The 26,725-nt window shown below is 37.3% G+C and overlaps 1 protein-coding gene across 1 annotated transcript in view; it reads right to left on the bottom strand.

The window, feature by feature from the left end:
• Positions 1-23,774: 23,774 nt before the first annotated feature.
• RSPO2 (R-spondin 2) overlaps positions 23,775-26,725 on the bottom strand; it is a 142,594-nt gene continuing 139,643 nt past the window's right edge. Inside the window, 1 exon segment of the mRNA XM_006916613.2 lies at positions 23,775-24,270. Within this exon segment, the coding sequence (XP_006916675.1) occupies positions 24,155-24,270 (116 nt within the window). The 3' untranslated portion in view covers positions 23,775-24,154.

The raw sequence follows: 26,725 nt of genomic DNA, 5'->3' as shown, positions 1-26,725 counted from the left end.
TAAAAAAGTATCACTTGGGAATCAGCATTGTGGGCAGACACCCACCTTCCAACTTTACAAATCACACTGTGCCACCTCGGGGTGCAGAAAAACAGCAAATCTTCCCTGGGTTGGGGGGAGGACATTACAGTGGCAAATCCCAAAGTAAATATGTAAGACTGGGGCTATCAGATTGGTATGGACAGGTCTCATTGGAAATGGTGGTAGAATCCTTCCGTGCTTTAGCAGAATATTTTGTTCATAGTTCAGCTTTAGCACTTTGTGTTCAAAGTGCCTGAGTGTCTCTTTGCAGCTCTGTTTCCATTACTAAATTTCATGCTACTTAAGGGCACAGACCATGTATTTTTCACGTGTCCTCCCTCCCAGCTCTTAGTGCACGGCCTGCCATGTAGTAAGATACCGTAAATGGTTTGAGAATGAATGAGAAACGTGCAAAATCAGGCCTTAATTTATCTTAACATGGCTCATATTACATGACATTTAATGTTACATATGCTTTATAAATGCTTTGGTGAAATTATTTAAGCAGTTTTTGATACCAAAGTTTCGGTATCAAAACTTTGAATACGGCGAAGGAAACAGGCTTCAAGTTCAGTTACAACAGCCATTTAGTCTTAGAGGAAACACCTTTGTTAGACATTTTCATAGACCAGTTAGCTGCCAATTTTGGATTCGATTATTACAGAATAAATATCAGTTGATAGCTGATATAAAAACTGTGGGACTTGGATAAATTCACTCAGCCTGTTTCATGTTGTGTCACACGGGGGTACCACTACTTGCTTGTCATACCTCACAGTTTTTGTAGGGGATAAGTTAAAATATATCTGTTAGGCACTGTATATCACTGCAGAAATATTAGTTATTACATGCAAATCACTATGCTAAGTGATATGAAAAACCAATGATTTAAACCCAAGAGCCCTGTCTTCAGGAAATGTATAATCGAATTGCAGGTATGAATTGTTCAGTCTAGTAAGAGGAGTAACTAATGTTTGGATCACAGAGCAGAAGCACCACCATGACAGATTCATCAAGGCTTCCCATTCCTGTTGTAGACTTTATGAACTTGCACTTTCTGCTGCTCAGACTTTCAGTTTGGAATCTTAATTTTGTAAATTTTCACATTTGAAACAGTGACGAAAGACAAGGATTCTTATTGTTCTCTTTGAGTTTGTTCTGCTTTGACTAACATGTAATTTCCAAGAAAAATCATGGACTATAACTTTCCCTGAATTGTATTTCTCAAGTTGAGACAGATTATGAGCAAACAGGGGGAAGGAGGGCGAAAGAGGGACAAAAAATATGAAGATGCAGGGAGGGAGAGAACCTAGGAGGCAGAGAGGGTAGAATCAGGAACCCCTGGAAAGTTCCATTTACATCTCTTCCTTCCCTTGTCTCCCAGGCTTGTGAAAATATTTGTCACTCGACATATTTCCTGGGTGAGGACACTTGTTAAAGATTTTTATATATTTGAACAAAAGGTTAATAACATTTATAATAAGCTCTCCCCTAAATCATCATCATCACCACCACCACCACCAAACCAAAAGGAAGAGAGAGATTATATTTAAGAAGTAAATCCATATGGTAATAGAGAATTGGCACCCCTAAGAAATTCTGCCACTTTGGGTAAACTCAGGCATGTCCAGGGTGTAAATCAAATCTGCCTAGAACTTAGACAGTTTGAGTTTTACCTGGAAAAACAAAGAAGGAATTACTCAGGTAATAATAGCCCAGAGATTTATGCAAAGCAGATGTGAGATGTCTGGGGAGTAAACCAGTCCTATCCTTCTATCATCTGGGCCCCGATTTCCTGTAACTATTGTCTAGGGAGTCCAGACCAAATTCTGGACTTGCTATAAACTCTACCCAACCTTCAACTATTCTTATTTTTATGTAGTTTTATATTAAATCATCCGAGGCCCTCACAGAATCATAGGGTGGGTTTGTGGTAGTTTTTCCCCAAAATTATTCTGGGATATGTTTGGATTGGCATTTGAGCACAAATTTTATTTGTCTTGGAGTGTAAATCAAAGAAATAATCATTTCTGGGTACACTCAGACACAAATATCTCCAATACACCAATACAGCCCAGGTATGTATGTATGTGTGTGTTTGTGTGTGTTTGTGTGTGTATACAGCAGTAAACTGTTATATATTTTAGTTCATTTTTATAAAATACTGTTTGTACATCAAGGAAATGTTTTTAAAAATCGTGTCAGCACTAAACTCAGTCATCATTGTAAAGTAAAAAAAAATCATAATCTGAGAAAATATATTTAATAATTGCTGCCAATTTTTGGATGGTGGTCTTTTGAATTTTCTAAATTTCCTAATTAGAGTGTAGCAAATTTAATGACAAAGAGCTGCTCACAAGCAGCTAATTACAGTGGAGCACCACTGATATTGAGGAGCTAAAGAAAGGGTAACTAACATACCATCCACTTTGCCTGTTGCTATTCCCCAAAACACATCAGAGTTCAAAACTATAAGATGAAACACATTCAGCCAGCCTGTTTTCAAAAGCTCAACAGTCTGTGTTTTTGAAATGCACTAATTTAAATTTAAAGACACATGTTTAATGTTTTCCCTCTGTAGATTTTCAGCAGCAAACACACATGGAGTCACCATCTGTTTTTAGCCTGGTTCATTACCAATTCATCCCCTGCTCTGTATTATCAGATCAAGAGGGTGGACATAAATTTGGCCACCTGGGCACTGGTGTCATTAACGTGCACCCCAGCCACACACTCATAAAGTGGTTTTGCTTGGAGCTGTAACTTCGTGGTGTTTCCTTTTTCCATTTGATCGATGTTGAGTTTTGCTCAGTAAGCTCCAAGTAATATAAGTTCAGAACAAACTGGAGAACACCGAGAACTTTCAGGAGTATTTTACCTACAATTCCAGGAGAAAATGATGTGTGTTTTCAGGGACAGACATAGACCAACAGAACCAAGTGGCAGGAAGAAGCAGAGTCAAAGAATGGAAGAGAAAGGCAGAAAGACACATAAAGGCACACAGAGAAACACACACAAATTCCTGTCCTTTTCATTTCAATGAATATGTCCCTAAATATGGAAGAGTTTAGACTTGATATAAATCTGATTTTGGCTTGTGATTGAAAATGAGTGAGCCCACTTTTTTTCTTTGTTGTAAAGGAAACCTATAGCTATTCATCCCAAATCACTTAGTTTATCACAAAATAAAGGTATCACATTTAAAACACGTTTTACTTCCCTAATTAAAATTTTAACCAAGTATCACTTTGCAAGCTACATTGAATTGAAAACTGATCTGATAAATGATGAAGTCAATTAAAACAAATGAATTGCCCCCAATTCTTTTGAACATTGAAGAAAATCACAGAAGCAGTTATAGTAGAAATATGACATGAAGTAATTTATAACAATCATGTTTTATAGGAATTTATAATGAAAAATGTTCTAGATAATATAAAAATTGTCACCCTTGACTCAAAAAATTTCTTCTTAAGATTCTGGGCTGATTCAGATTTTAATTACAAAAAAATCACAAGGAAAATATTGGATCATTAATAGAATACTTTTCTGAATAGTTACTACATATGCAATTTTGAGGAATAAAAAGATGGAATATAGAGCATGGACTCTCAAGAGATTTACAATTTCGCTGGTGAGATAAACATTTTGTCCAATTGTCAAAAAAGTAAAGCATTTTATTTAGAAATGTTAAGCCTGAAAGTATATTAACTGTAGAAATTCAGTGAAGGATGGTACCAGTGGTAACTTAGGGAAGCAAGGCCATGTGGAATGGTTTGTAGCCAGGGGAGCCTTGTGAGGGATGGTGCGTGTTAGTCTCTCGGCCCACCATAACAAAACACCACGGACTGAGTGGCTCAAACAATAGAAATATTTTGTTGTGTATACATGCCGCGTTTTGGGATCCGTTTATTCATTGATGGACACAGGCTGTTTCCATACTTTGGCTATTGCGGATAATGCTGCAGTAAACATGGGAGTGCGAACACCTCTTCAAGACAATGACTTCCTTTCCTATGGATATATATCCAGAAGTGAGGTGGCTGGGTCATAAGGTAGTTCTTTTTAAAATTTCTTTAGGAAACTCCATACTGTTTTTCATAGTGGCTACACCAAGTTACATTCCCATTAACAGTGTGCACAAGGATTTTCTTTTCTCTACATCCTCACCAACATTTATCTTTCATCTTTTTAATAATAGCCATCCAAACAGGTGTGAGGTCATGTCTCATTGCGGTTTTAATTTGAATTTCTCTGATTAGAGATGTTGAACACCTTTTCGTGTACCATGTTTCAGGGGCTTTTGTTGGCCATTTGTATGTTCTTTGGAAAAATGTTCAGGTTCTTTGTCCATTTTAGAATCAGATTGTTGGGTTATTTTGCTATTGAGTTGTATGAGTGTTTTATACATTTTGGATATTAACCTCTTATCAGATATGTGGTTTGCAAATATTTTTCTCCCATTCCATAGGTTGCCTTTTCATTTTACTGATGGTTTCTTTTATTGTGCAGAGCTTTTTAGTTTGATGTAATGCCACTTGTTTGTTTTTGATTTTGATCTCTTTGCATTTGTTGTCAAATCCAAAAAATTACTGCAAAGACCACCATCTAGTTTACCCTGTATATTTTTTTGTTTTATTTTTCAAATTATTTTTTTTCAATTATAGTTGATACTCAATATTACATTAGTTTCAGGTGTACAGCATAGTGGTTAGACATTTACATGACTTAAAGGATCCCTCCAATAATTCTAGTGCCCACCTGATACTATACATAATTATTATAATATTATTGACTGTATTCTTTATGCTGTACTTTACATGCCTGTGACTATTGTGTAACTGCCAATTTGTACTTCTTAATCTCCACTATTTTCACCCAGTCCTCTAACCTCACTCCCATCTGAGAGCCAACAGTTTTGTTCTTTGTATCTGAGTTTGTTTCTGTTTTGTTGGTTCATTTATTTTGTTTTAGATTGCACATATAAGTGGTGTTATATGGTATTTGGCTTTGTCTGACTTACTGTCTGACATTTAATTTAGGATAATACTCTCTAGGTCCATCCATGTAGTCACAAATTGTAAGATTTCATTCTTTTTTATGGCCCAAGTAATATTCCATTGTATATATGTGCCACATCTTTAGTCATCTATCAATAGACACTTAGATTGCTATTATATCTTGGCTATTGTAAATAATGCTGCAATGAATGTAAGGATACATACATCTTTTTGAATTACTGTTTTGGATTTCTTCAGGTAAATACCCAGAAGTGGGATTGCTGGGTCTAATTTTTTGAGGAACCTCCAGACTGTTTTCCATAATGGCTGTACCAATTTGCAATCCCACCAACAATATATGAGGGTTTCCTTTTCTCCACATACCAACACTTATTGTTTGTTGATTTATTGATGATAGCCATTCTAACAGGTGAGGTAATATCTCATTGTGGTTTTAATTGCATGTCTCTAATGATTAGTGATCTGGAGCATCTTTTCATTTGTCTAATGGCTGTCAGTATATCCTCTTTGGAAAAATGCCTATTCATGTCCTCTGCCCATTTTTTAATCAGATTGTTTGGATTTTTTTTCTTTTTCTTTTGTGTGTGTGTTGTATGAGTTCATTATATAGTTTGAATATTAACACCTTATAGGATGTGTCATTGGCTAATATCTTTTCATTTTATTGATGTTTTTGCTGTGCAAAAACTTTTTAGTTTGATGTAGTCCCATTTGTTTATTTTTCCTTTTTCTCTTGCCTGGAATATAGATATAGATATAGATATCTATATAGATCTAGATCTATATAGATATCTATCTATATCTATCTATATCTATCTATATAGATATTTTTTCAGTTTTTCCAACATTATGTATTGAAGAGATTATCTTTATCCCATTGTATATTCTCACCTCCTTTATCATTTTATTTTTGATGCAATTATAAATAGGATTGTTTTCTTAATTTCTCTTTCTAATAGTTCATTATTAATATGTAAAAATGCAATTGATTTCTGAATATTAATTTTGTATCCTGCTAATTATAAATTCATTTATCAGTTCTAATAGTTTTTGGTGGAACCCTAAAGAGGGTTCTCTCTACATATATAGTATCCGTCATCTGCAGATGATAGTTTTACTTCTTCCTTTTTAATTTGTATAACTTTTATTTCTTGTCTGATTGCTGTAGCTAAGAGTTCCAAAACTATGTTGAATAAAAGTGGTAAAGTGGACAACATTGCCTTGTTCCAGATCTTAAGGAAAATGCTTTTAGCTTTTCACTATTGAATATGATGGTAACTGTGAGTTTGTCATATATGGCCTTTATTATGTTGAGTTATATTTCTTCTATTCCCACTCTGCTAAGAGTTCTCATCCTAAATGAATATTGGATTTTGTTAAATGCTTTATCTGAATTTAGTGATGTGATCATATGATTTTTATCCTTCATTTTGTTTATGTGGTGTTTCGTGTTAATTGATTTGCAGGTATTGAATCAACCTTGCATCCCAGAAATAAATCCCACTTGATCATGGTGTATGATCTTTTTAATGTATTCCTGAATTCAGTTTGCTAATATTCTGTTGAGGATTTTTGTATCTATGTTCATCAGGAATATTGGCCTGTGATTTTCTTTTTTTGTAATGTCTTTGGTTTGGGAATCAGGGTAATGTTGACCTCATAAAATGAGCTTGAGAGCCTTCTCTCCTCTTCAAATTTTTAGAATAGTTTATGCAGGATAGATGCTAATTCTTCTTTGAGTGTTTGATAAAATTGACCTGTGAAGCCATTCAGTCCAGGACTTTTGTTTGTTGGGGTTTTTTTTGATTACTGATTCGATTTTATTAGTAATCAGTATGTTCAGATTTATATTTCTTCCCAATTCAGTCTTAGAAGATTGTATGTTTCTAGGAATCTATCCATTTCTTCCAAGTTTTCTAATTTGTTGGCATGTATTTATTCATAGTATTTTTGTATAACCCTTTGTATTTCTGTAGTGTTAGTTGTCACTTTTCTTCTTTCATTTCTGATTTTATTTATTTGGTCCTCCTTTTTTCCTGATGAGTCTGGTTAAAGGTTTGTCAGTTTTGTTTATCTTTTCAAAAAACCAGCTCTTGGTTTCATTGATGTTTTGTATTGTTTTTTAAGACTCTATTTTATTTCCACCTGATCTCTATTATTTCCTTTCTTCTACTCACTTTAGACGTTGTCCTTTTTTTTTCCTTCTACTTTCTTTAGGTATAAGGTTAAACTGTTTGAGGTTTTTATTGTTTCTTGATGTGGGCCTGTATTGCTCTAAAGTTCCTTCTTAGAACCGCTTTGTGTCCCATAGATTTGGGGTCATTGTGTTTTTATTATCATTTGTCTCAAGGTATCTTTTGATTTCTTCCTTGATCTCATTAACCTATTCATTGTTTTGTAGCATATTATTTAGCCTTCATGCATTTGTATGTTTTTCAATTTTCTTCTTGTTATCGATTTCTAGTTTCATACCATTCTGATCCCAGAAAATGCTTGATATGATTTTAAACTTAAATTTATTGAGACTTGTTTTGTGGCCTAACATGTGGTCTATCCTGGAAAATGTTCCATGTGTGCTTGAGGAGAATGTATATTCTGCTTCAGGGTGAGATGTTCTGAAAATATCAATTAAATTCATCTAGTCTAATGTGTCATTTAAGGCTTATAAAGTTTCCTGCTATGACTGTATTACTGTTGATCACTCCCTCTATGTCTGCAATATTTGCTTTATATATTTAGGTGCTATGCTGGGTGTATAAATATTTGCAAGGGTTATATCCTTTTGTTGGGTTGATCCCTTTATCATTATGAAACATTCGTTATCTCTTGTTATAGCCTTTGTTTTAAAGTCTATTTTTGTCTGATACAATATTTCTACCCCGGAATTTTTTGGTTTCCATTTGCATGAAATGTATTCTTCCATCCTTTACTTTCAGTCTGTGTGTCTTTTGCTCTGAAGTGGGTCTCTTATAGACGGCATATATATGGGTATTTTTTTCTTATCCATTCAAGCATCCTATGTCTTTTGATTAGAGCATTTAATCCATTTACACTTAAGGTAATTATTAGTAGGTATGTAGTAATTGCTATTTTATTGTTTTCTGATTGTTTTTGTAGTTTTTTTTTTTTCCTGTTCCTTATTCTCTTGCTCTCTTCTCTTGTATGTTGATGATTTTCTGCACTGTTATGTTTGGATTCCTCCCTCTATTTCTTGTATTTCTCTTGTAAATTTTTGGTTTGTGGTTACCATGTGCTGCTTCATATATACCAAGCTATGTTTATAGCCGTCTATTTTAAATTGATGGTCGTTTAAGTTTGAACACGTTCTAAAATTTCTATCTTTTTTACTCACCTCCATATTTGTTTTTGTCCATTTTTTTTTTTACTTGTGTATGTGTATCCCTTAATTTATTGTCATAATTACACATGATCTTCCTACTTTGGCCTTTTAACCTTTGCACTGGGTTTATAGTTGGTTTATAGTGCTTTTGCTATGTGTTTACACTGTCAGAATTTTTCTTTGCAATATTTTCTTATATTTATGATCTTTTTAACTTCTGCTTAAAGAAGTCCCTTTAACATTTCTTGTAGTGCTGATTTGGTGCTGATGAACTCCTTTAGCTTTTTCTTATCTGAGAAGATTTTTATCTCTCCTTCAACTCTAAATGATAGCCTTGCTGGTTAGAGTAACCTTGGTTGTAGGTCTTTGCTTTTCATCACTTAGAATATTTCCTGCCATTCCTTTCTGGCCTGCAAAGTTTCTGTTGAGAAATCAGGTGACAGTCTTATGGGAGGTCCCTGGTAAGTAACTAACTGCTTTTGTCTTGCTGTTTTTAAGATTCTATGCCTGTAAGCTCTGGAATTTTAACTATGATGTTTCTTGATGTCTCTTCAGTTTCATCTTGTTTGGGACTCTCTGCACTTCTTGGACTTGTATGTCTATTTCCTTCACCTAATTAGAGAGGTTTCTTGTCATTATTTCTTCAAATAGGTTTCCAATCCCTGCTCTCTTTTTCTTTGGTTACCCCTATGATGTGAATGTTGTTACACTTGATGTCTCAGAGGTCCCTTAAACTATCCTCATTTTTTTTAATCCTTTTTTATTTTTGCTATTCCAATGGAGTATTTTTATCTACCTTTCTTCCAAATCGTTTATTAAACTTCTGATTTATCTTATCTATTGATCCCACGTAATGTATTCTTTGTTACAGTTATTGTTGTCTTCATTTCGGACTGGTTCTTTTTTATGGTTTCTATTTCTTTGTGTAAGTTCTCACTGAGTTATCTCTTCTTCCCTTAAGTTTATTGAACATCCTTATAACCAGTATTTTGAATTCTATATCTGATAGATTGCTTACCTCCATTTCATTTCATTCTTCTTATGGAGTTTTTTCCTGTTCTTTCATTTGGGACATGTTTCTTTGTCTCCTCATTTTGGCAGCTTTCCTTTTTTTTTTTTTTTTTCTTTCCTGCGTATTAGGTATATTTGCTATGTCTCCCAGTTTGGGCAGAGTGGTCTTATGTAGCAGATGTCCTGTGGGTCCCAGTGTCTCAGTCTCCCTGTTCTTATGAGCTGTGTGGACACCCACACAGGAGCGTCCCTTGTGTGGGTTTTGTGTGTCTTCTGTTGTTGTTGAGCTTTGAATGCTATTGACACTTCATTGGGTTGAATTGAATCTTGGGCTGACTGGTTATGAGGACTGGCCATGACTGTAGCTGAGCAGGTATTGTGTAGGGCCTGACCCCACAAAGTAGGATTTACTTCTGCAGGGTTTTGGTGCCTGCCTAGTCCACCTTTTTGGTGTGTCATTTGTGGAGCTAATTGCGTGGTGTTCTGTTGTTGTCTGAAGCCAGATATTGGGTTTTTTGGTTCTGGGGCTTCTTGGGAAGAGCTCTGGTACAGGCCAAGATCAGCTGCTGCCTGTGCCCATACTGGGGACATCTATAAAGAGATCTGTTGTTAACTGCCTCTGGTGGGCTTAGAGGTGCCTGAGAGAAGCTATGCTGTGAACTGAGTCTGGCTGCCACTAGTGCTGGGCTTGGAGTAAAGAAGTACAAGGCACACCAAGGCCAACTGCAGCTTGTCTGGGGTTAATGTATCTTTAAGAGAATTTAGAAAAATCTATAGTGCAGGCAGAGGCCTGCTGCTTGTGAGGAAAAGTCACTGAAAGAAGTTTGGGCTGATGTGCAAGTTGGGTGGGGCTGGGTCTCAGGGAATCAGCAGGGTGAGGTGAGCAGTGTTAGCCAGGTTGATGGAGACTCAGATTTGGTGCCTCTCTGTACCTGCTGGCTGTGTGGGGAAGGCTGATCAAGGAACAAGGGCCCCTGCCGGCCCTTTTATCCTAGAGAGAGCTCCTCTCCAGCCCTTGTCTTAAAGCCAGACAATTCAGTTCTTCCCCATCGTTTTTCAAGCTCCCATCATTGGAACTTAGGGCAAGTGTTTATGAGCAAGTAAGTCTGTGCTCAGGTTCTTTAAGAGGACACCTGGGTCTACAGCGGCCCTCCATCTCACCAGGACAGAGTTCCCACTGATTTTTATAGCCAGATGTAAAAGGGACATCTCTTACAAGCACTGGTGCTCCGGGCTAGGGAGCCCAGTGTGGAGCTGGGACCTCTTGCTCTTCAGTGTATACCTCCACGGCTGAGCTATCTCTCCCAATTAACTGCCACACAGATATGTGAGAACAGCCCATTTTGCATCTCCACCCCTCCTCCCAGTCTCAACATGGCTGCTTCTTTATGTCCTCAGTTACAGGAGGTCTGTTCGGCTGGGGTCAAGTGGTTCTTCTCAATAGTGGTTGTATAATTTATTTGTAATTTTTATGTGGTCATGGGAGGATGTGAACACAGCATTTGCCTACTTCATCTTGACACAAATCACCCTGTATTTTTTCTTCTAGGAGATTTATGGTTTCAGGTCTTAACATTCAAGCCTTTAATCTATTTTGTGTTGATTTTTCTATATGGTGCATAAGAGAGGTACAGTTTCATTCTTTTGCATGTGGCAATATACTGTCTCAACACCATTATCAAAGAGATTATTCTTTGCCCATTTCTAGGCTCCATTGTCATAAATTAATTGATCATATATACATGGGTTTATTTCTGAGCTCTACTCTATTCTGTTAACCTATGTGTATGATTTTATGCCAGTACCATACTCTTTTGATTACTATAGCTTTATAATATTGTTTGAAATTTGAAAGTATGATGAGTCCAGCTTTATTCTTTTTTCTCAAGATTGCTTTGGATATTCAGGGTCTTTTATGATTCCACAAAAACTTAAGGATTGTTATCCTGTTTCTGTGAAAAATGTCACAGGGATAGCATTGAATCTATAGATGGCTTTGGGTAGTGTGTGTGTTTGTGTGTGTGTGCATATGTGTGTGTGTGTATAAATAAAATTCTTCCAATCCATGAGCATGGAGTATCTTTCCATTTACTTGTATTTTCTCCAATTTCTTTCATCAGTGGTCCAGAGTTTTTAATGTATAGATCTTTAACCTCCTTGGTTAAATTTATCCCTAAGTAGTGTATTTTTTTTATTATTGCTATTATAAATGAGGTTTTCCTAATTTCTCTTTCTGATACTTTGTTGTTAGTGTATAGTAATACAACTGATTTTTGTATGTTGATTTTCGTATTCTCCAACTGTACTGAATTTATTCTAACAGATTTTTGATGGTATTTTTAATATTATGTCATCTGCAAAGAGACAGTTTCACCTCTTTCTGTTCAATATGTGTGCCTTTTCTTTTTCTTGCCTAATTACTCTGTCTAGGACTTTTAGTACTATGTTGAATAGCAGTTGTGACAGTGGGCGTTCTTGTCTTATTTCTGATCTTAGAGGAAAAGCTTTCAGTTTTCTACTGTTGAGTACGATGTTAACTGTGAACTTGACATATATGGTCTCGTATGTAACCTTTTTACCCAGTTTGTTGAGAGTTTTGATCATTAAAGGATGTTGAATTTTATCAAATGCTTCTTCTGCATCTATTGAGATCATCATGATTTTTATCCTTAATTTCATGAATGTAGTCTATCACATTGATTGATTTGCAGATATTGAACCATTCTTGAATCCCTGGCATAAATCCCACTTGATTATGGTGCATGATTCTTTTAATGTACTGTTAAAAATCAGTTTGCTAATATTTTGTTGAGGATTTTTGCATCTATGTTCAGAAGGAATATCGTGCTATAATTTTCTTTTTTCATAGTGTCTTTTTCTAGTTTTGGTATAAGGTAATGCTGGCCTCGTATAATGAGTTTGGAAGCAGTCCCTCACTTATGCTTTTTAGAAGAGTTTGGGAAGGATAGTACTCTTTGGCTCTGTGATTTCTATTTGGCACTTTTTAATTTTCTCTCTTCATTTAAATTCTCATTGTCACATATTGTTCTTCTGAGTATCTTTATGATCATTATTTAGAACTAGCAGGTAAATATCTCCATTTCATTAAAATCTTCTGGAGATTTATTATGTTCTTTTGTTTGGAATATAATCCTTTGTTTCTTTAAATTCCTTGACTCTCTGTGTTGGCTTTTGCACAAAACAGCCACCTATCCCAGTCTTGACAGAGTCTTGTATAGGAAATGAACCTCATCAATCTACTTGGCCTGAGCTCTTGGTTGTTTCTCAAACCCTTGTGACTGTCCAAGCTACCTTCTTTGCTCTTAGTGGCTCCCAGTAGTTGACAGTGTGCCAAGACCTAAGGGGAGGATCACAATTCAGCACCTAGATGCAAGCTGATTAGAAGCCAGACCTCAGGCAGCATCTGGGAGAGTATGTACTTAAAGCCCTTCCAGAGAGCAACTAAGAGGTGGGCATTTTTGCCTGCTCCCTCTGTGCTGGGCATGTAGCTGCTGGGTGTTGCTACTGAGCTGGTTAAACACTGCATCTTTGTTTGCCACAGTCCTGTGGGACTTGTGAATGCAAGACCTCTTTGGCTATCAGAGCCAGGCAATCAGAGACCCATCTCACAGCAGTCATGAAAGCAGGGGGGCCAGATATGTGTGTAATAGCTCCCTCCAGGAAGATACTTGTAACCCCATAGTGGGCTACAGGGAGAAGGTAGGGGAGGGGTCTGCCTGTTTCCTCAGTCTTTGGGGAGGATTACAGGCTTCCCTTAGATGTGTACTAAATTAGAAGCCAGACCCTCAGGCAGCAGCTTGCAAATTCTGCAGATGGACTCTTTCAGGGAAAGACTGGGACATCGGCAGTTGTGCCTATTGCCCCTGCCCTGCGCCCTGGGGGCATAGCTATGGCCCTGCTCCCACCCATTAACTACTGGTTCTTTTTTTACTAGTCTTTTGGATCTCCTAGATACCCTGTTGGCTTTCAAAACTAGGTATTTTGAGGGTTCTTCCCTCGGGTGGGAGTCTTAAAATTTGGAGTGCTAAATGTGGAGCCTAAATCCTTCCCTCCCCACAGAGAAGCTAGGAGTTGGGAGTTCTCTCTCAGTTATATGGCTCCGTGCTGGGTTTATGGTGAGAATGTGTCACGGCCTTTCCTACCCATTCCGTTTGGGTATTTTCTCATTCACCCGATGTGTAGGAGTCGCTGGGCTAGGTTCCTGATCTCATTCACTGGTAATCACTTCCTGCGTAACTGTACGTTCAGTGTGTCCGTGGGTGGAGGGGAGTTCAGGGACCTCCATCTGAGTTGACCTCCCGCTAAAAGCATCCTGTAGGTTACGTACACTTTTTCCATGGGGTAGATATGTGGAGAAAACCTGTGGAGATTGTGTCTGCCTTGGCCATCTAACGATGTTATACGGATCTTTGAAAAAGTTGAAAATGAATTATTTTCTCCACATCATCAGAATGCCAGCCTCTTTTATCAAAGTGAGACACCGTTCAAAGTAGATGTCAGTGTTCTAATTCTAAACATATGCAAATTCATTATTCTAGTCAAACATCCTTTTGATTTTTCTGTTTTTCTTTATCTACTGATTAGATTTCAACTAACAAGTGATATCGTTTCTTGATCCCAAGAAAAGGCAAACTGAAAAAGAGCATTGCATAATAATGTCAGGCTGTGCTAAGGTTAACATCCCCAGAATCTCAGTGGCTTACGACAATAAAGGTTTATTTCTTCCTTGTGCAAAGTCTAGTTTAGAATGGGCAACTACCCAAGGGAACTCTTTTCCATACAATGACTCAGATCGAGGCAGCTTTCATCTCATAGCTCTCTCTACCTTTGTGGTCCCAGCCAAAGGCAAAAAGAAATTGCTCGGAATGTACACTTGCTATTAAATGCTCCAGCCCTGCAGTTTTGCATAATTCTCAGTCAGACTCCTTTGGTTAAAATCAAGGCCTCACCCAGCTACAAGAGAATTGAGAAATGAGATGCTGCTTGGTGGTTAGAAAGGAGGGAATTAGATGTGAGTAAGCACTAGAAAAGTCTCTGCCACGTTTAGTTTTTCCAGGTGGCAGATGTAGGAGAGAATAAATTTGGAAGAAACATGTACAGTAGGTAAAAAGATTAAGAAATGTATTTAATTAAAAATGTAATGCAAGTACCTAAAACTTCAGTTATCCTATTTTATACAGTGAACTCCAAAAAAAGTGTTATTTTTTAACACTTACCTTGCTTTTCAGTTGAAGATCATGATTGTGGACGTGTGCGCAGTACCTAACTCTGTTCAAACATGTATACTCGTACATCAGAGAGCTGATCTAAAGTATCTCAATAATTACAAGTTTGAAAAATCCTCATTGTTGAAAATTACAAACCCAAGGGCCTATAATTCACAGAGTGCTAGTTTTGCTGTTCACTTGATATATTTTATTAAATTTGACAGAAGGAAAATTCTTTGTAGGGCCATTGAGGTAATTATTTCGTAATAAATGTAGATGAAATTGGTAGGTGACACGGTAACCTGAAATTAAGTATCATTATCACATTTATGTGAAGAGTAGTTTCCTAAGATTTTAAGCATTGACTTATTTTAAGTTCTTTTTACATCAAAACCATTTTCAAGGAGATAATAAACTATTGATAGGTTTCACTCTTGGAGTGTACAATGAGGAAAAAAATTTGAGAAGACCAAACCCCTTAATTATAACAGATTTTTCCTAACTTCCCTTTAACTTCTGATATTTTTATTCTAAAACAGGAAGGAAAATGAACTATGTAAGTCTTGAATCCTAGATCTTGGTCACTCTTAGTGATTACCTGATTCTGATTTTCTTCCCTGGAACTTCGTCACAGTCTTTTTACTGGTACCTTTACTGGGTTAACATCTCCTCTGGTTGACATCAAGGGTCAAGTGCCTCCAAGTCTCTTTTCTCCCCCTTGTACATGCTCTCTCTGGGACAGCCCATCAAGTTCCTTGGTACTAAGTGCCATCTATATGCTAATGTATCCCACAAATAGTATACCTCTAGCCCTGCCATTTTCCCTAAACTCTAGATTTATATCCAGTTGCCTACTTAGTATTTCTACATAGATAGCTAATAGACACCACAAACTCGAGCATGTGGCAAATTGATTTTTTTTTTTTTATTCTTCCCAATGCTTCCTGTTGCTTAGGGCAAGAAATCTAGGAGATGTATTGGTTTCCATTTTTCCTTCACCACTAACTACTGTGTCCATCTCATCAGCAAGGCTTTGGGTTCTTCTGGTGAATCCGATCACTTCTCTCCTTCTTTACTGCCACCTACCAGCCCAAGTCACATTAATTCTCATTGAATTTCTGCAATAACCTGGTCTCCGTCTTCACTCTGAAACCCACGTTCCACACAACAGCCCAGTGGATGGGGCAAAGGAACCAGATCACATCGCACCCCTGCTTAAATCTCTCAATGATTTTCCAAGCACTTAGACTAAAATCCAGGCTTTCACCACAGCCTTCTTGGCCCTTTATGACTCTGCCTTTGAATACTCCCGACCTCATGTTGGTCTCATGGTCCTCCTGCCTGTACTGTAGCAACTCTTCCTCATTGTCTGTACTTTGATGATCATGCTGACCCTGTTTGCACCTCAGGACCTTTGCACTGATTTTTCCCAGTGTCCAGCCTACATCTTTCCCAGATCTTCATGTACCTATCATTCAGGCTTCATACCAAAAGCCACCTCCCCAGAGATGCCTTCCTTGATATTCCTGCCATTACCACCTAACCTGTTCTATCTCCATAGCAGAGGGGCTGAAAATGATGTAAAACATTGGTCTAAAAATTGCCCAGCAGCCAACATGAACAAGTCAACAAAATGAACAAGTCGGAGAACAGAGACTCTGCAGTCACTGTCTACAAGGTTTCACCCTTAGAAGTCATTCTGTGCATCCTCAGTTTCATAGGCTGAGACAGGAAATGGAGGCCAAGCTAATGGAAGGGAAAAGTACTCAGATAATGGGACAAATTGAGGAATATGGATCCCAGAAGTACAGTCAAAAAGCCAATAAGAGTAATCAAATCATCATTTTAAAATATAATTTTCTTGGTGGTGTTTAAAATGAGTCCAGTGCATTAATTCATGTAGATTAGGACAAAGGAAGAGTACACCACTAACATTACAAAGGACAGAGAGGTCTCGATGTTACAGAGATAGAGGGTAAATAGAAAGCATAAGATTCTCTGATGAGAAGGCATGTTAGAAAGCAGTGCTACTTACAGCAGAGAAGAAGTTAGAAAGGAGAGAACTTACAAAAAAAATATGTTTGCTTATTGATTTTTTTACTATTTCACCTTTAGGTTTGGGCCACGAATAAATACAACATGGCAAATAAAATTAAAACTAGAGTGAGATATTAAGAGTGGAAATATAAACTTGAGACTTATCTCCATACACAGGGTGGTTAAAATGGCAGCTGCATTCAGCACATTTCTTGGCGTCCTGCAGAGGCGAAGTATACAAATAGCTGAGGCAGAGTTAGGGGAGCCTCGCAGAGTTCGCAAGAATAGTTCACGAGCCAACAAACTATATTCTATATCAGGGGCCAACAAACCCAGCCTATGGGCCAAATTCAGACTGCCACTTAATTTTGTGTGGATGGCAACCTAACACTTTTACATTTTTTAAATGACTGAAAAAAGTACTATATTATGACACATGAAAACTTTGAAATTCACATTTAAGTGTCTGTGTATAAAGTTTCATTGCAATAGTCTCGCCCACTTGTTTACGTGCTGTCTATGGCTGCTTTTGTGCTATAATGTAGTTGAGTAGTTCTGAATGAGACCTAAAATATTTACTCTCTGGCCCTTTGCAGAAAGAGTTTGTAACCCCTCTTCTCAAAAACAGATCTAGGGAAGTTTTGTGGCTGGATCCTGTAACTAAACTAGCAAGAAGGAAAAAAGGGAGCCAGTAGGAGAGAATCAAAAGTTGGATGTGCATGCACCCAGACAGCTGTGTAATGGAAGCTAAAGTTATAGAGCCCAAAAAGGAGTGAGTTGGCTAAGCCATTAGAGAGCTTCAGAACACTACTGGAGGACTCCTGCTGGGCTTTATGTAAGTGACCATGTGCCAAGGGGTATGTGAAGCCACAGGAGCAAATAAGCACAGAACATCTTCCTGGAACATGATTTCACTCCGGGTTTTTGGAAGCTGCTGAGGCTGGGGGAACAATTTAAAAAGAAATAGCCATTTTACTAAATAGAATGCAAAATTTGCAGGAAATTTTATATTAAGATCAGGAGGTTAAAGACATTTCAAATTTGAAATAAGGTGATGTGAGGTAATCCCAGAGTTGTAAATTCACTTTTCTCTGTCTTTAAGGGTACTTTAGTGGAAAGGTTTGAAAAATAGTGTGGAATACTCCAGAGTGTTTCTGAGAGAAGACAGTTGTCAACATGGAGGGCATGAAGTTGACCTGGGAATCAAGTTTATAACTCTCCTGTCAACTTGTCTGTTGGTGTTTCTTTGCAACACCCTTACTGGGAAGGCTTCTGAGACGTGTGTTTAGCTCAGCATGATCAGCATTGTGTTCTAATGCTGGGGGAGGTGGAACATGGCAGTTTGCTAATGATTCCTCATTAATATGGGAATCTAAATTTGTTTTTAATTTAATGAGGTAACATTGATTATAACAACTTGCATGTGTGCAATGTTAACATACATCTGTATGCTCCATTGTGTGCTCACCACCTAAAGCCTTGTCTCCTTCCATCCCATATATTTGACCCTCTTTACCCTCTTCATCCCTCTGGTAACCACCATATTGATGTCTGTGTCTATGAGTTTGTTGTTTTTTGTTGTTGTTGTTTTTTTACATCATATATATGAGTAAAATCATATGGTTCTTGTCCTTTTCTGTCTGAGTTATTTCACTTAGCACAATACTCTCAGGATTCATCCGTATTGTCACAAATGGCAATATCTTTTTATGGCTGAGTAGTATTCCATTGTATGTATGTACCACATCTTCTTTGTTCAATTATCAGTTAAAGAATACTTAGGTTGTTTCCAAGTCTTGGCTATTGTGACTAATGCTTCAATGAACTTAGGGGTACATATATCTTTACAAATAAGTGTTTTCAAAATTTTCAGGTAGATACTCAGAACTGGGATTACTGCATCATGTGATAGCTCTAAATTTTGGGGGGAACCTCCATACTATATTCCATAGAAGCTGCACCAATTTACATTCCCACAAAGCAGCTTACGAGGATTCCTTTTTCTCTATAATCTCTCCAACACTTATTTCTTGTTTTATTAGTAATAGCCCTTCTAACAGGTGTGGGGTGGTATCTCATTGTGGTTTTGATTTGTATTTCCCTTATAGCTACTGAAGTTGAGCATCTTTTCATATATCTGTTGGCCATCTGCATGTCCTCTTCGGAAAAATGTTCAGGTTCTCTACTCATTTTTTAGTTGGATTGTTTTTTCTCTGTTGAGTCTTATCTGTTCTTGATATATTTTGGATATTGACCCTTATCAGAATTATCACTTGCAAATCTTTTGCCATTCAGTGGGTTGCCTTTTTGTTTTGTTGATGGTTTCCTTTGCTGTGCAGAATCTTTTTAGTTTGATGTCCCATTCATTTATTTTTGCTTTTACTTCCCTTGCTTTTGGAATTAGGTTAAGAAAAAATCTCTGTGAGACTAAGGTTCATAAGTTTAGTATCAATGTTTTTGCCCACATATTTATTTTATCAGGTCTTATATTCAAGTTTTTAATCCTTTTTCAATAAATTGGGAAAATTCGAAAGCCACACGCAGAAGAATGAAACTAGACCATCTGACACCATATACAAAAGTTAACCCAAAGTGTCTAAACCTTTATTTGACACATTTTTCGGAAGGTTCAACCTCTCAGTCATATTTAATATGTTTACCACCTAGTTGCAAAGCCGTAGTTGCCCTTACATCTCTGTCGTCGAGGGCTATCAACTAAAACTAATATGTTTACCATAAAGAAACCCATGAAGATTTTATAGTATCGATCATCCAGTCAATTTAGTCTTTTCTTGATCCCCACAAGATACACAGGTGAAGGAGAAATTAGAAGGGCACTGTATTCCATGTGAAAATGGTTACTATTTTATTCCACAAGGAACAAGATGGTATTTAAATAAGAAAACAGCAAAACAAATAATAGAAAAAATAAATGAAAAATTGGACTGAGTGAAACTGGGCGAGAATATTTGGAATAATATTGGGAACAGTTCAGAAGAGAGACAAAGCAGACTAAACAGGTTTAGAACAAAGGAAGGTAGAGATGGTAAGAAATTCAATAAAAGTTTCTGAGGTAGACTCATTCGAATCTAATAACAGATTAGATGTGGGGGAAAATGAGAGTAAATGATGAATACAAAGGTCTTTGCTTTACCAGCCAGGTAGGTAGAGACAGAAACTACTAAATGGAGAAGGCAGGAAGGAGGATTGTTCTCAGGTGGATGCTGGTTATTATGCTGATCACTTGCTCCTTCGCTCCTGGGTCTGTGCTTCTTCCTTCCCCCAAGTTCCTCAGCATCACTAAGAACTGCCTTACCTGGGCTCCCTACTTTCCAGGCAAGTTTGGACAATTAGAGATGCTGGGGGAAGACAGGAGGGTTGGAAGGTGGGGTGAAGCCAGGATGTTTCTTCCTCCCTCGCTTTGCCTCAGGCAACATTTCTCATTGTGACCAGATCTTTTCCAAGATTTCAGCTTCCTATCAGACAAGCTTTCTATCTTTGGTTCCAGTTTCCTTAGTGGCCATAGCTCTAGTCTCAGCTATAGTTCTAGCTCTAATTGGGTGACCTTGCTGTCTAGATTCTGAAAACTTCATCTCTTCTTTTCATCCCTCCTCCCCTGTGGGTGATAGCGGCTTCCTGCTGTTGCTGATCTCCGGGTGGTCTTGCCATTTCCATGTTAGCTGCTTGTCTCGCTTATCACCTGTGCAACTAATTCCCAGTGTTAAATTCCCCATTTGAAATACCTAGACTAGTTTATGTTCTTGATTGGACCCTGACTGATACAGTAGTAAATTTAGTTTTAGATAGATTGAGCCTGAGGTAAGTTTGGGGCTCCATGGTCAAGATATTCAGCAGAAGCTTGGACATAGTTATCAAAGACCTGGCAACAGGGACTGGTTTGGAAGTCAGCAACATGCAGGCGGTATTTGGAGCCACGGGGTTCGATTTCTCCAGTGAGATGACAAGATGAAAAGATTAAACCAAAAAGATTAAATAGTGGGCTAACACCTGAAATGTCAATATTTTTAATTTAGGCCAAGAAAGAACTTAAAAAAGGCGGCTGAAAATGAGCAGCCAGAGAAGTAGAAAACCCAGGTTAGGAATGTCACGGAAGCCAAACAAGAAACAAAATTCCTAAAGGAAAGGGAGCAGTAGAGCCAAACTCGGTGGAAATAGCAGATGGAACACATACAAAAGGACCCAGTTAATAAGACAAACATTCCCTTGAATCTAGCAAGGGGACCGCATTGCAGCTCTTGTCAGAACAATCACGATACAGTGGTGAGGAAGAGACAAGAGTACAATGAGTTAAGATGGAAATGGGAGGAGGTTGAAGCCATCAATGAATGTGACTTTTTCAGGATATGAAGACCTTAAAAGAAAAAAAACACCTTAAGTTGGAGGGAGAAGAAGAGCTGAAGAAATGGAAGGCATGGATACTGAGGATCTCACACAAGTAAGAGGGAATGGCATCAAATGTGTAAGTGGAACAGTTATCCTTTTTGAAAGAAGAGGGAGGATGATGAGGTTGGTGAAGATACAAACACATTCTCAGGGTTTCTAGTTCTGCGTTTTCTAACATGGTATCATCAGCGAGTATCCCCCATGTACAAAGTTCTCTAAAATGAACAGAAGTATTTACTTTTATTCTCTCACCTACTCATAGTTCCCCTTTAAAGCAAAAAAAGAAAAAATAAAGTTGGAGAAGGAATCACATAGCCTTTATATAAATCACATGCTTGAGGCTGAGTGTTAACTTTAATGTCTCTAGCAAAACATAAAAATTCCATTTACAATGACTGATATTAGCATCTTCATCTTGAAAAACAAGACATATTTATAAAAATGAGCTTTTCCTAAGTGCTGATCTGTCAACTTTTTTCCTCATGATATTTAAAATTTATTCTTAGCAACTTTCAAATATGCAATACTGTTATCATTAACTAGCCATGCTATATATTAGATCCCCAACACTAATAACTGGAAGTTTGTCCTTCTTGATCACCTTCTCCTGTTTCACCCATCCCCCACTGAAATGTCTTAACTGAGAAAGTTGTAGTCCCATCTTTTACAGATGCTAAGTTACCTGAAAATACTGGGGAGAAAACCAGTTTCATATATTTTATTTATATACGTTGTATCACATATAGGAAATGTATAGCTACTTGTGGAAGACCACCAGATCTTTGTATAACTACCCTAAAGCTGTAAATTACACTACAATGTGTGTGTCTGTTGTAGCTGTAAATCAATCCCCACAAGAATAAAAGTTTGAGTAAATAATGTCCAGGTACGAAGCAATAGATTGAAGGGAACCAATGTTTTCAGATGTATATTCTATTCTATTTCGTTGATAAAGAGAAATGAATAGTTTTAAAATAAATAGCCAAGAATAGAGGTAATTAAAAAGGATAATGGGCAATGTGTAGTGCTTGGTATATATCAGGCTGTGTCGGCCATACTTTACACATTTAACTTTTCATCCTTAAAACACAGCCCTATGGGCAGATAACATTACCTTCATTTCACAGATGAGGAAACTGGGGATTCAGTAATTTGCCCCAGGCTGCTCTCAGTCTAGGCTGGAATGCAGGCAGGCTGGCTCTAAAATCTCCACTCTTAACCACTTTATAGTGAAATTTACAGCTAAACCGGTTAGTGTCTTAGATGTAGTTACTAACATAGGTTTTAAAAATTTTTTGTTTTTTTTAAAGACCATCATTTGGGGGAAAAGTTTAAAGTGTTGCTTTTTTTCCTAACTATATCTCCAAAGAAAAAATTTCCACAAATACTTTTGAAGTTTTTTAATGCGTGAAAAGAATATCCCAGAAACAGAACAGGTATTGGCTTATTATTGATGAAGCACTATATGAAGAGCCCCCTCCCTGCTTAGTAAATAGGAATATAGTGTAAATAGACGTGAAAGGAGGTGAACACTTTAGGATTAAATGCAAACCCTAAAGTTGTATACAACATTCATATATGGCTTATCTCATAGCAATATTTTCATAATGACGTATAGGACATTTATACTTATTTGTAAGATGCTTTTGACTCAAAAGGTAACCAAAACGCTAAAGAGGTAGTTTTGCCAATGCAAGGTGATAAAAAGGCTTGACCTTGCTTTGTTTTTTTCTCTCAAAAATCTGCAACTATTTCTTTTTGTTCTAATTTGCTTCCGGATCAGCCAAAAAGATAATGATGCTTTTATAAGTGGCCAATCAATGACATCTTTTAATCAGCTGCTCTGAAAGTCCCCTGGGGGTTTTCCATAGCGTCCCTCTCTGTCTTGGATATGACATATGTGGCTCAAAGGAGACCTGTTAAGATCTGACCAGCAGTTGTAGGCATCCATCCTGTTCCTGTTTTCTCAAATTCTCTTCTACAGTGACCCAATAATATTGGCTGGTGCCCTCATTCTAAGTTAGGGTCTGCTTTAAATAATTCTTATACATATGTTGAAGTTTGAAGTGAACGTTTGAAAAATTCTCCAGCTGGCCTGTGAAATTGGATGATGAGTACTACAAGTGACTGCATGTAATTCCTCATGTGTTTTCAGTTGTTTCATAAAGTCATCACATCTTAGACTCAGGGGGTTTTGGCTTCTGACTGTCAGAAGCCACATGGTGTTTTATCTCTGTGACACAGAGTGGGGAAGGTCTACTGATATTCAAATTCTTTGACGCCTATCATTTGACCCTCGGTACAAACTAGCTTCTCCTATCCTTACAATGAGAAATAAGCCCACGAAGAAAAGTTCCAAGGGGCAAACAAAACATTTGTTAGTTCGCAACACTACAACAGTCATTTACCGGACAATGGTTAGGAACCACTAAAAACAAAGTGACATCATATTAATCAGGTATGACTTGTTACACATAAGAGCATAAATATACAGTAAATAAGAGGTTTATACGTAGCCCCAGCAGAATATGTACATATTAGAGCCGCTGTGAAACTGAGCAGAAATCCCTGCAGTGTAGCCCCAGCTAAAAGCAGTTTCCACACACGACAGGTTGAAGGTAGCAGATGCTGAGAACAACATGTGGTAACACTAAGCAGATATCCACATACGTTTATCCTTGACAATGCACAACGTGAAAAATAAAGGGCACAAGTGAAATAGCACTTCGCCTGCCGAGCATCTTCTTTCCCATAAATATGCACATGTCCGTTCTCCGGAGGTGGTCTGCAGCCTCACGCCTCCCATGGGGGCGCCAGGATCCCTCCGCGCACCCTGAGCCAAGTCACATGCTGTTCACTTACTCCTGCTCCCATCAATGCAGGTCACGAGCTCCCACCGTCACAGTCTCTAGATGCAAATCAAAGCATAAATAACAGAGACCATGCTCGTGGCTCCTTCCTTTCACGTTACTGGGAACAGATACTGGTCAGAGCCGCACAAAGCCTGCACACCAGCGTCCAGGAGTGGAGAGTAGCTTTGTGCACTTTTGCAAAAAACACTCCCCGCCCAAATTCACCCGACGCGTCTCATTTTACTGGTCAGCCCTGTCTGTGGCCAGGAAGACGCTGTGCTGCTCCTGGGCTCGCTCTGTCAGCTTCCTCCTCTTCTTCTTGTTCTTCTTCTCCTTCGCCTTTGGCGCTCTCCTCCCTACAATGGGAGAAAGAGAAAGAAATGAAGACGTGTCAGAAAAGGCTCTTTCTTGAGGAAAGAAAACATTAAGAGTTTTACACAAAGCCCATCTGGAAAACATCACCTATGGAAAAAGCAACCTCAAAGAGAAAATTGTTCACATTAATTTTGATGGAATAATAATAATTTACTAAATTGGATATGCTGTCTAAAATAGAGACTGATCATCCTGTTACAGGGAACTGGCATATTTAAAAACCTCCCAGCGGCCTGATCAGTCTTGCAAATATCATCCTGCCACAAAAATTCCATTTATCCCCTCCTACTTTTAACAATGCAACCCTTTACTAGACATCTTTACATCTTTCTACTGCTCCACATGTCAGTGGATTGAAAGAAAATAAGCATCTACCTACAGTAAATATACCAGAAGTTTCAAACTCCCCTCTCTCCCTGCCTCATGGGAGAAACAAAAGTCTTGCTTTTAACATTATTCCCTTCATATTTAACAAAGGCCAATATATGAAATGACATATTTGGAACACTTCTTTACTTTCTATAAAAATTCATGAGGACATCGTTCATTATGTGGCTTACGGCTTCTCATAGAAATCCCCCAGACAAGTTGTTCTTATTATTGAGACCAAGAAAAATGTTTGTTTCTGAAGAACTGGTGGTATGTGTCTTCCTACCAGAAAATCACACCATCTTATCCCATTTCTCCCCTTCGCCTTAGTCACTAGGTAGCTCAGACCGCAAGCTAAATAAGTTGAGGTTTCTCTCCATCAGGAGTTTTTAGATGCAGTTTTCCCTTTGCCTCTGCTGTATTTTTCTTCTTACATCTTATGGTTATGGATTATAGTCCCAATCAGGTCTCGGCATTTCTTTGCAGGTATTTATACAAGAGATTGTGAGAAAAAGGAACACAGACATTTGCTTTAGGTCCATATTCCTCTTTGGGTCCCAAACACATAGGAGTCGTGGGATTTTTAAAACAGAAAATAGTTCTAAAAGTCACCTGCATTTTACAGGAAGTCACCACCATACACCTCCATACAATATCTCACGGGAAGAGAGAACTTAAATTTTGTAGAACTACACAATAAAATCAGAAGTAGGGCAGGTAGGAGAAGAGCTGGCAGTAGGATTCTTTCTAGTCTGCTGAAGAAAAACATTTTATCACAAGAAAAAGAATAACTTGTTTTTAATAGAACACTACAGTAAAATAATCAGAATATGATCACGCCCTCATATTAAATTATGAAGGTCCTTGAAGTTAACTTCTGGTTCTCATTAAATTCTGGCATTAATGTTATAATGGCATTTTGCCATCTTTAAATATAGTTAATCCTACCCAATGAAACTTTAGTCCAAGCCATCATTAATCAAAAAAAACTGTAAAGTTACAACTATTTAGTAACACTATATCTAATGATGAGACACATCTAATGAGGGCAGAGAGATGAAATACTTAACACAAAATAGCATATTTTAAAAGAAGCTTCAATTATAAAGTTTTATGAACGTTTTCTTAGTTCTACATTTCTCTAAACAAAACTCCTTTAAAAAATCATTGACTACATTGTAAAAATTAATTTGGTTTATGTTTTATTTTTTTAAAGGCTGGAGTTTCTTTTTAAAGCAAATTAAGTGAATGGAAAATAATGCCAACATTCCTTGATTTTAAGATATATTCTGTTAAGATAAAAATATACTGAATATGTTATTTAAAGAAAGCTTTTCACAGTCACCATTTCAATTCTTCATATAAATAATGTAGTCGAAAGTTAAATTTGCTATTACTTTTACTAATAGCAAATCTAAGCTAAATTACTGGAATCTTAATTTAAGAGAGGGTCAATTTCATGTCATCTGCCTAATATATTCTGATGTAATTGTCAATATCAAATGGTCCTTGGGTTTTCTGCCTGATATAATATGGTGTGATAGGGAAGTTTTTCAATATTTGCATAAAACTGTGCATATTGTGGCCAAAAATTCAGCAATGCTTCTGAAAACTTATATAATTTTTAAGATCGTATGATTATTCTTTTGGCAATAACTTATATGGTACCGGTTCCAACTAGAGATGTTTTGGGAGACCTAATTACAACCCTAAAATTTTTCCTTCGCACTCTTTTAAATGACATCTCTGTGCTATTGGTTCATTGCTTGGTTTTGTTTTCAGTCAGCCCCATTTCTTATGTAGGCTATGTTGTAAATACCAAAGAATTAAGATGGTCAGCCAAGATTTGACCAAGGATAGGCCTAAATTAACCAAAAATATTTTGCAGTCCATAGTAGGTTGTTCTGACATTAAGCCCAACTCAAAGTGATAAAAGAATATTAAAACATATCCTATCATAAGGTATAAAAAGGGTCTTGCATATATTTTCTTCTGAACTTTAAGATTTTCAAACATAAGAAATGAATCAGTAAGATTAAATCCAACAAAAACTATATTAATCACCAA

The sequence above is a fragment of the Pteropus alecto genome, unplaced genomic scaffold (assembly GCF_000325575.1).
Source record: "Pteropus alecto unplaced genomic scaffold, ASM32557v1 scaffold164, whole genome shotgun sequence".
Lineage (NCBI taxonomy): Eukaryota > Metazoa > Chordata > Mammalia > Chiroptera > Pteropodidae > Pteropus > Pteropus alecto.
This window is presented reverse-complemented; position numbering and strand designations above follow the sequence as displayed.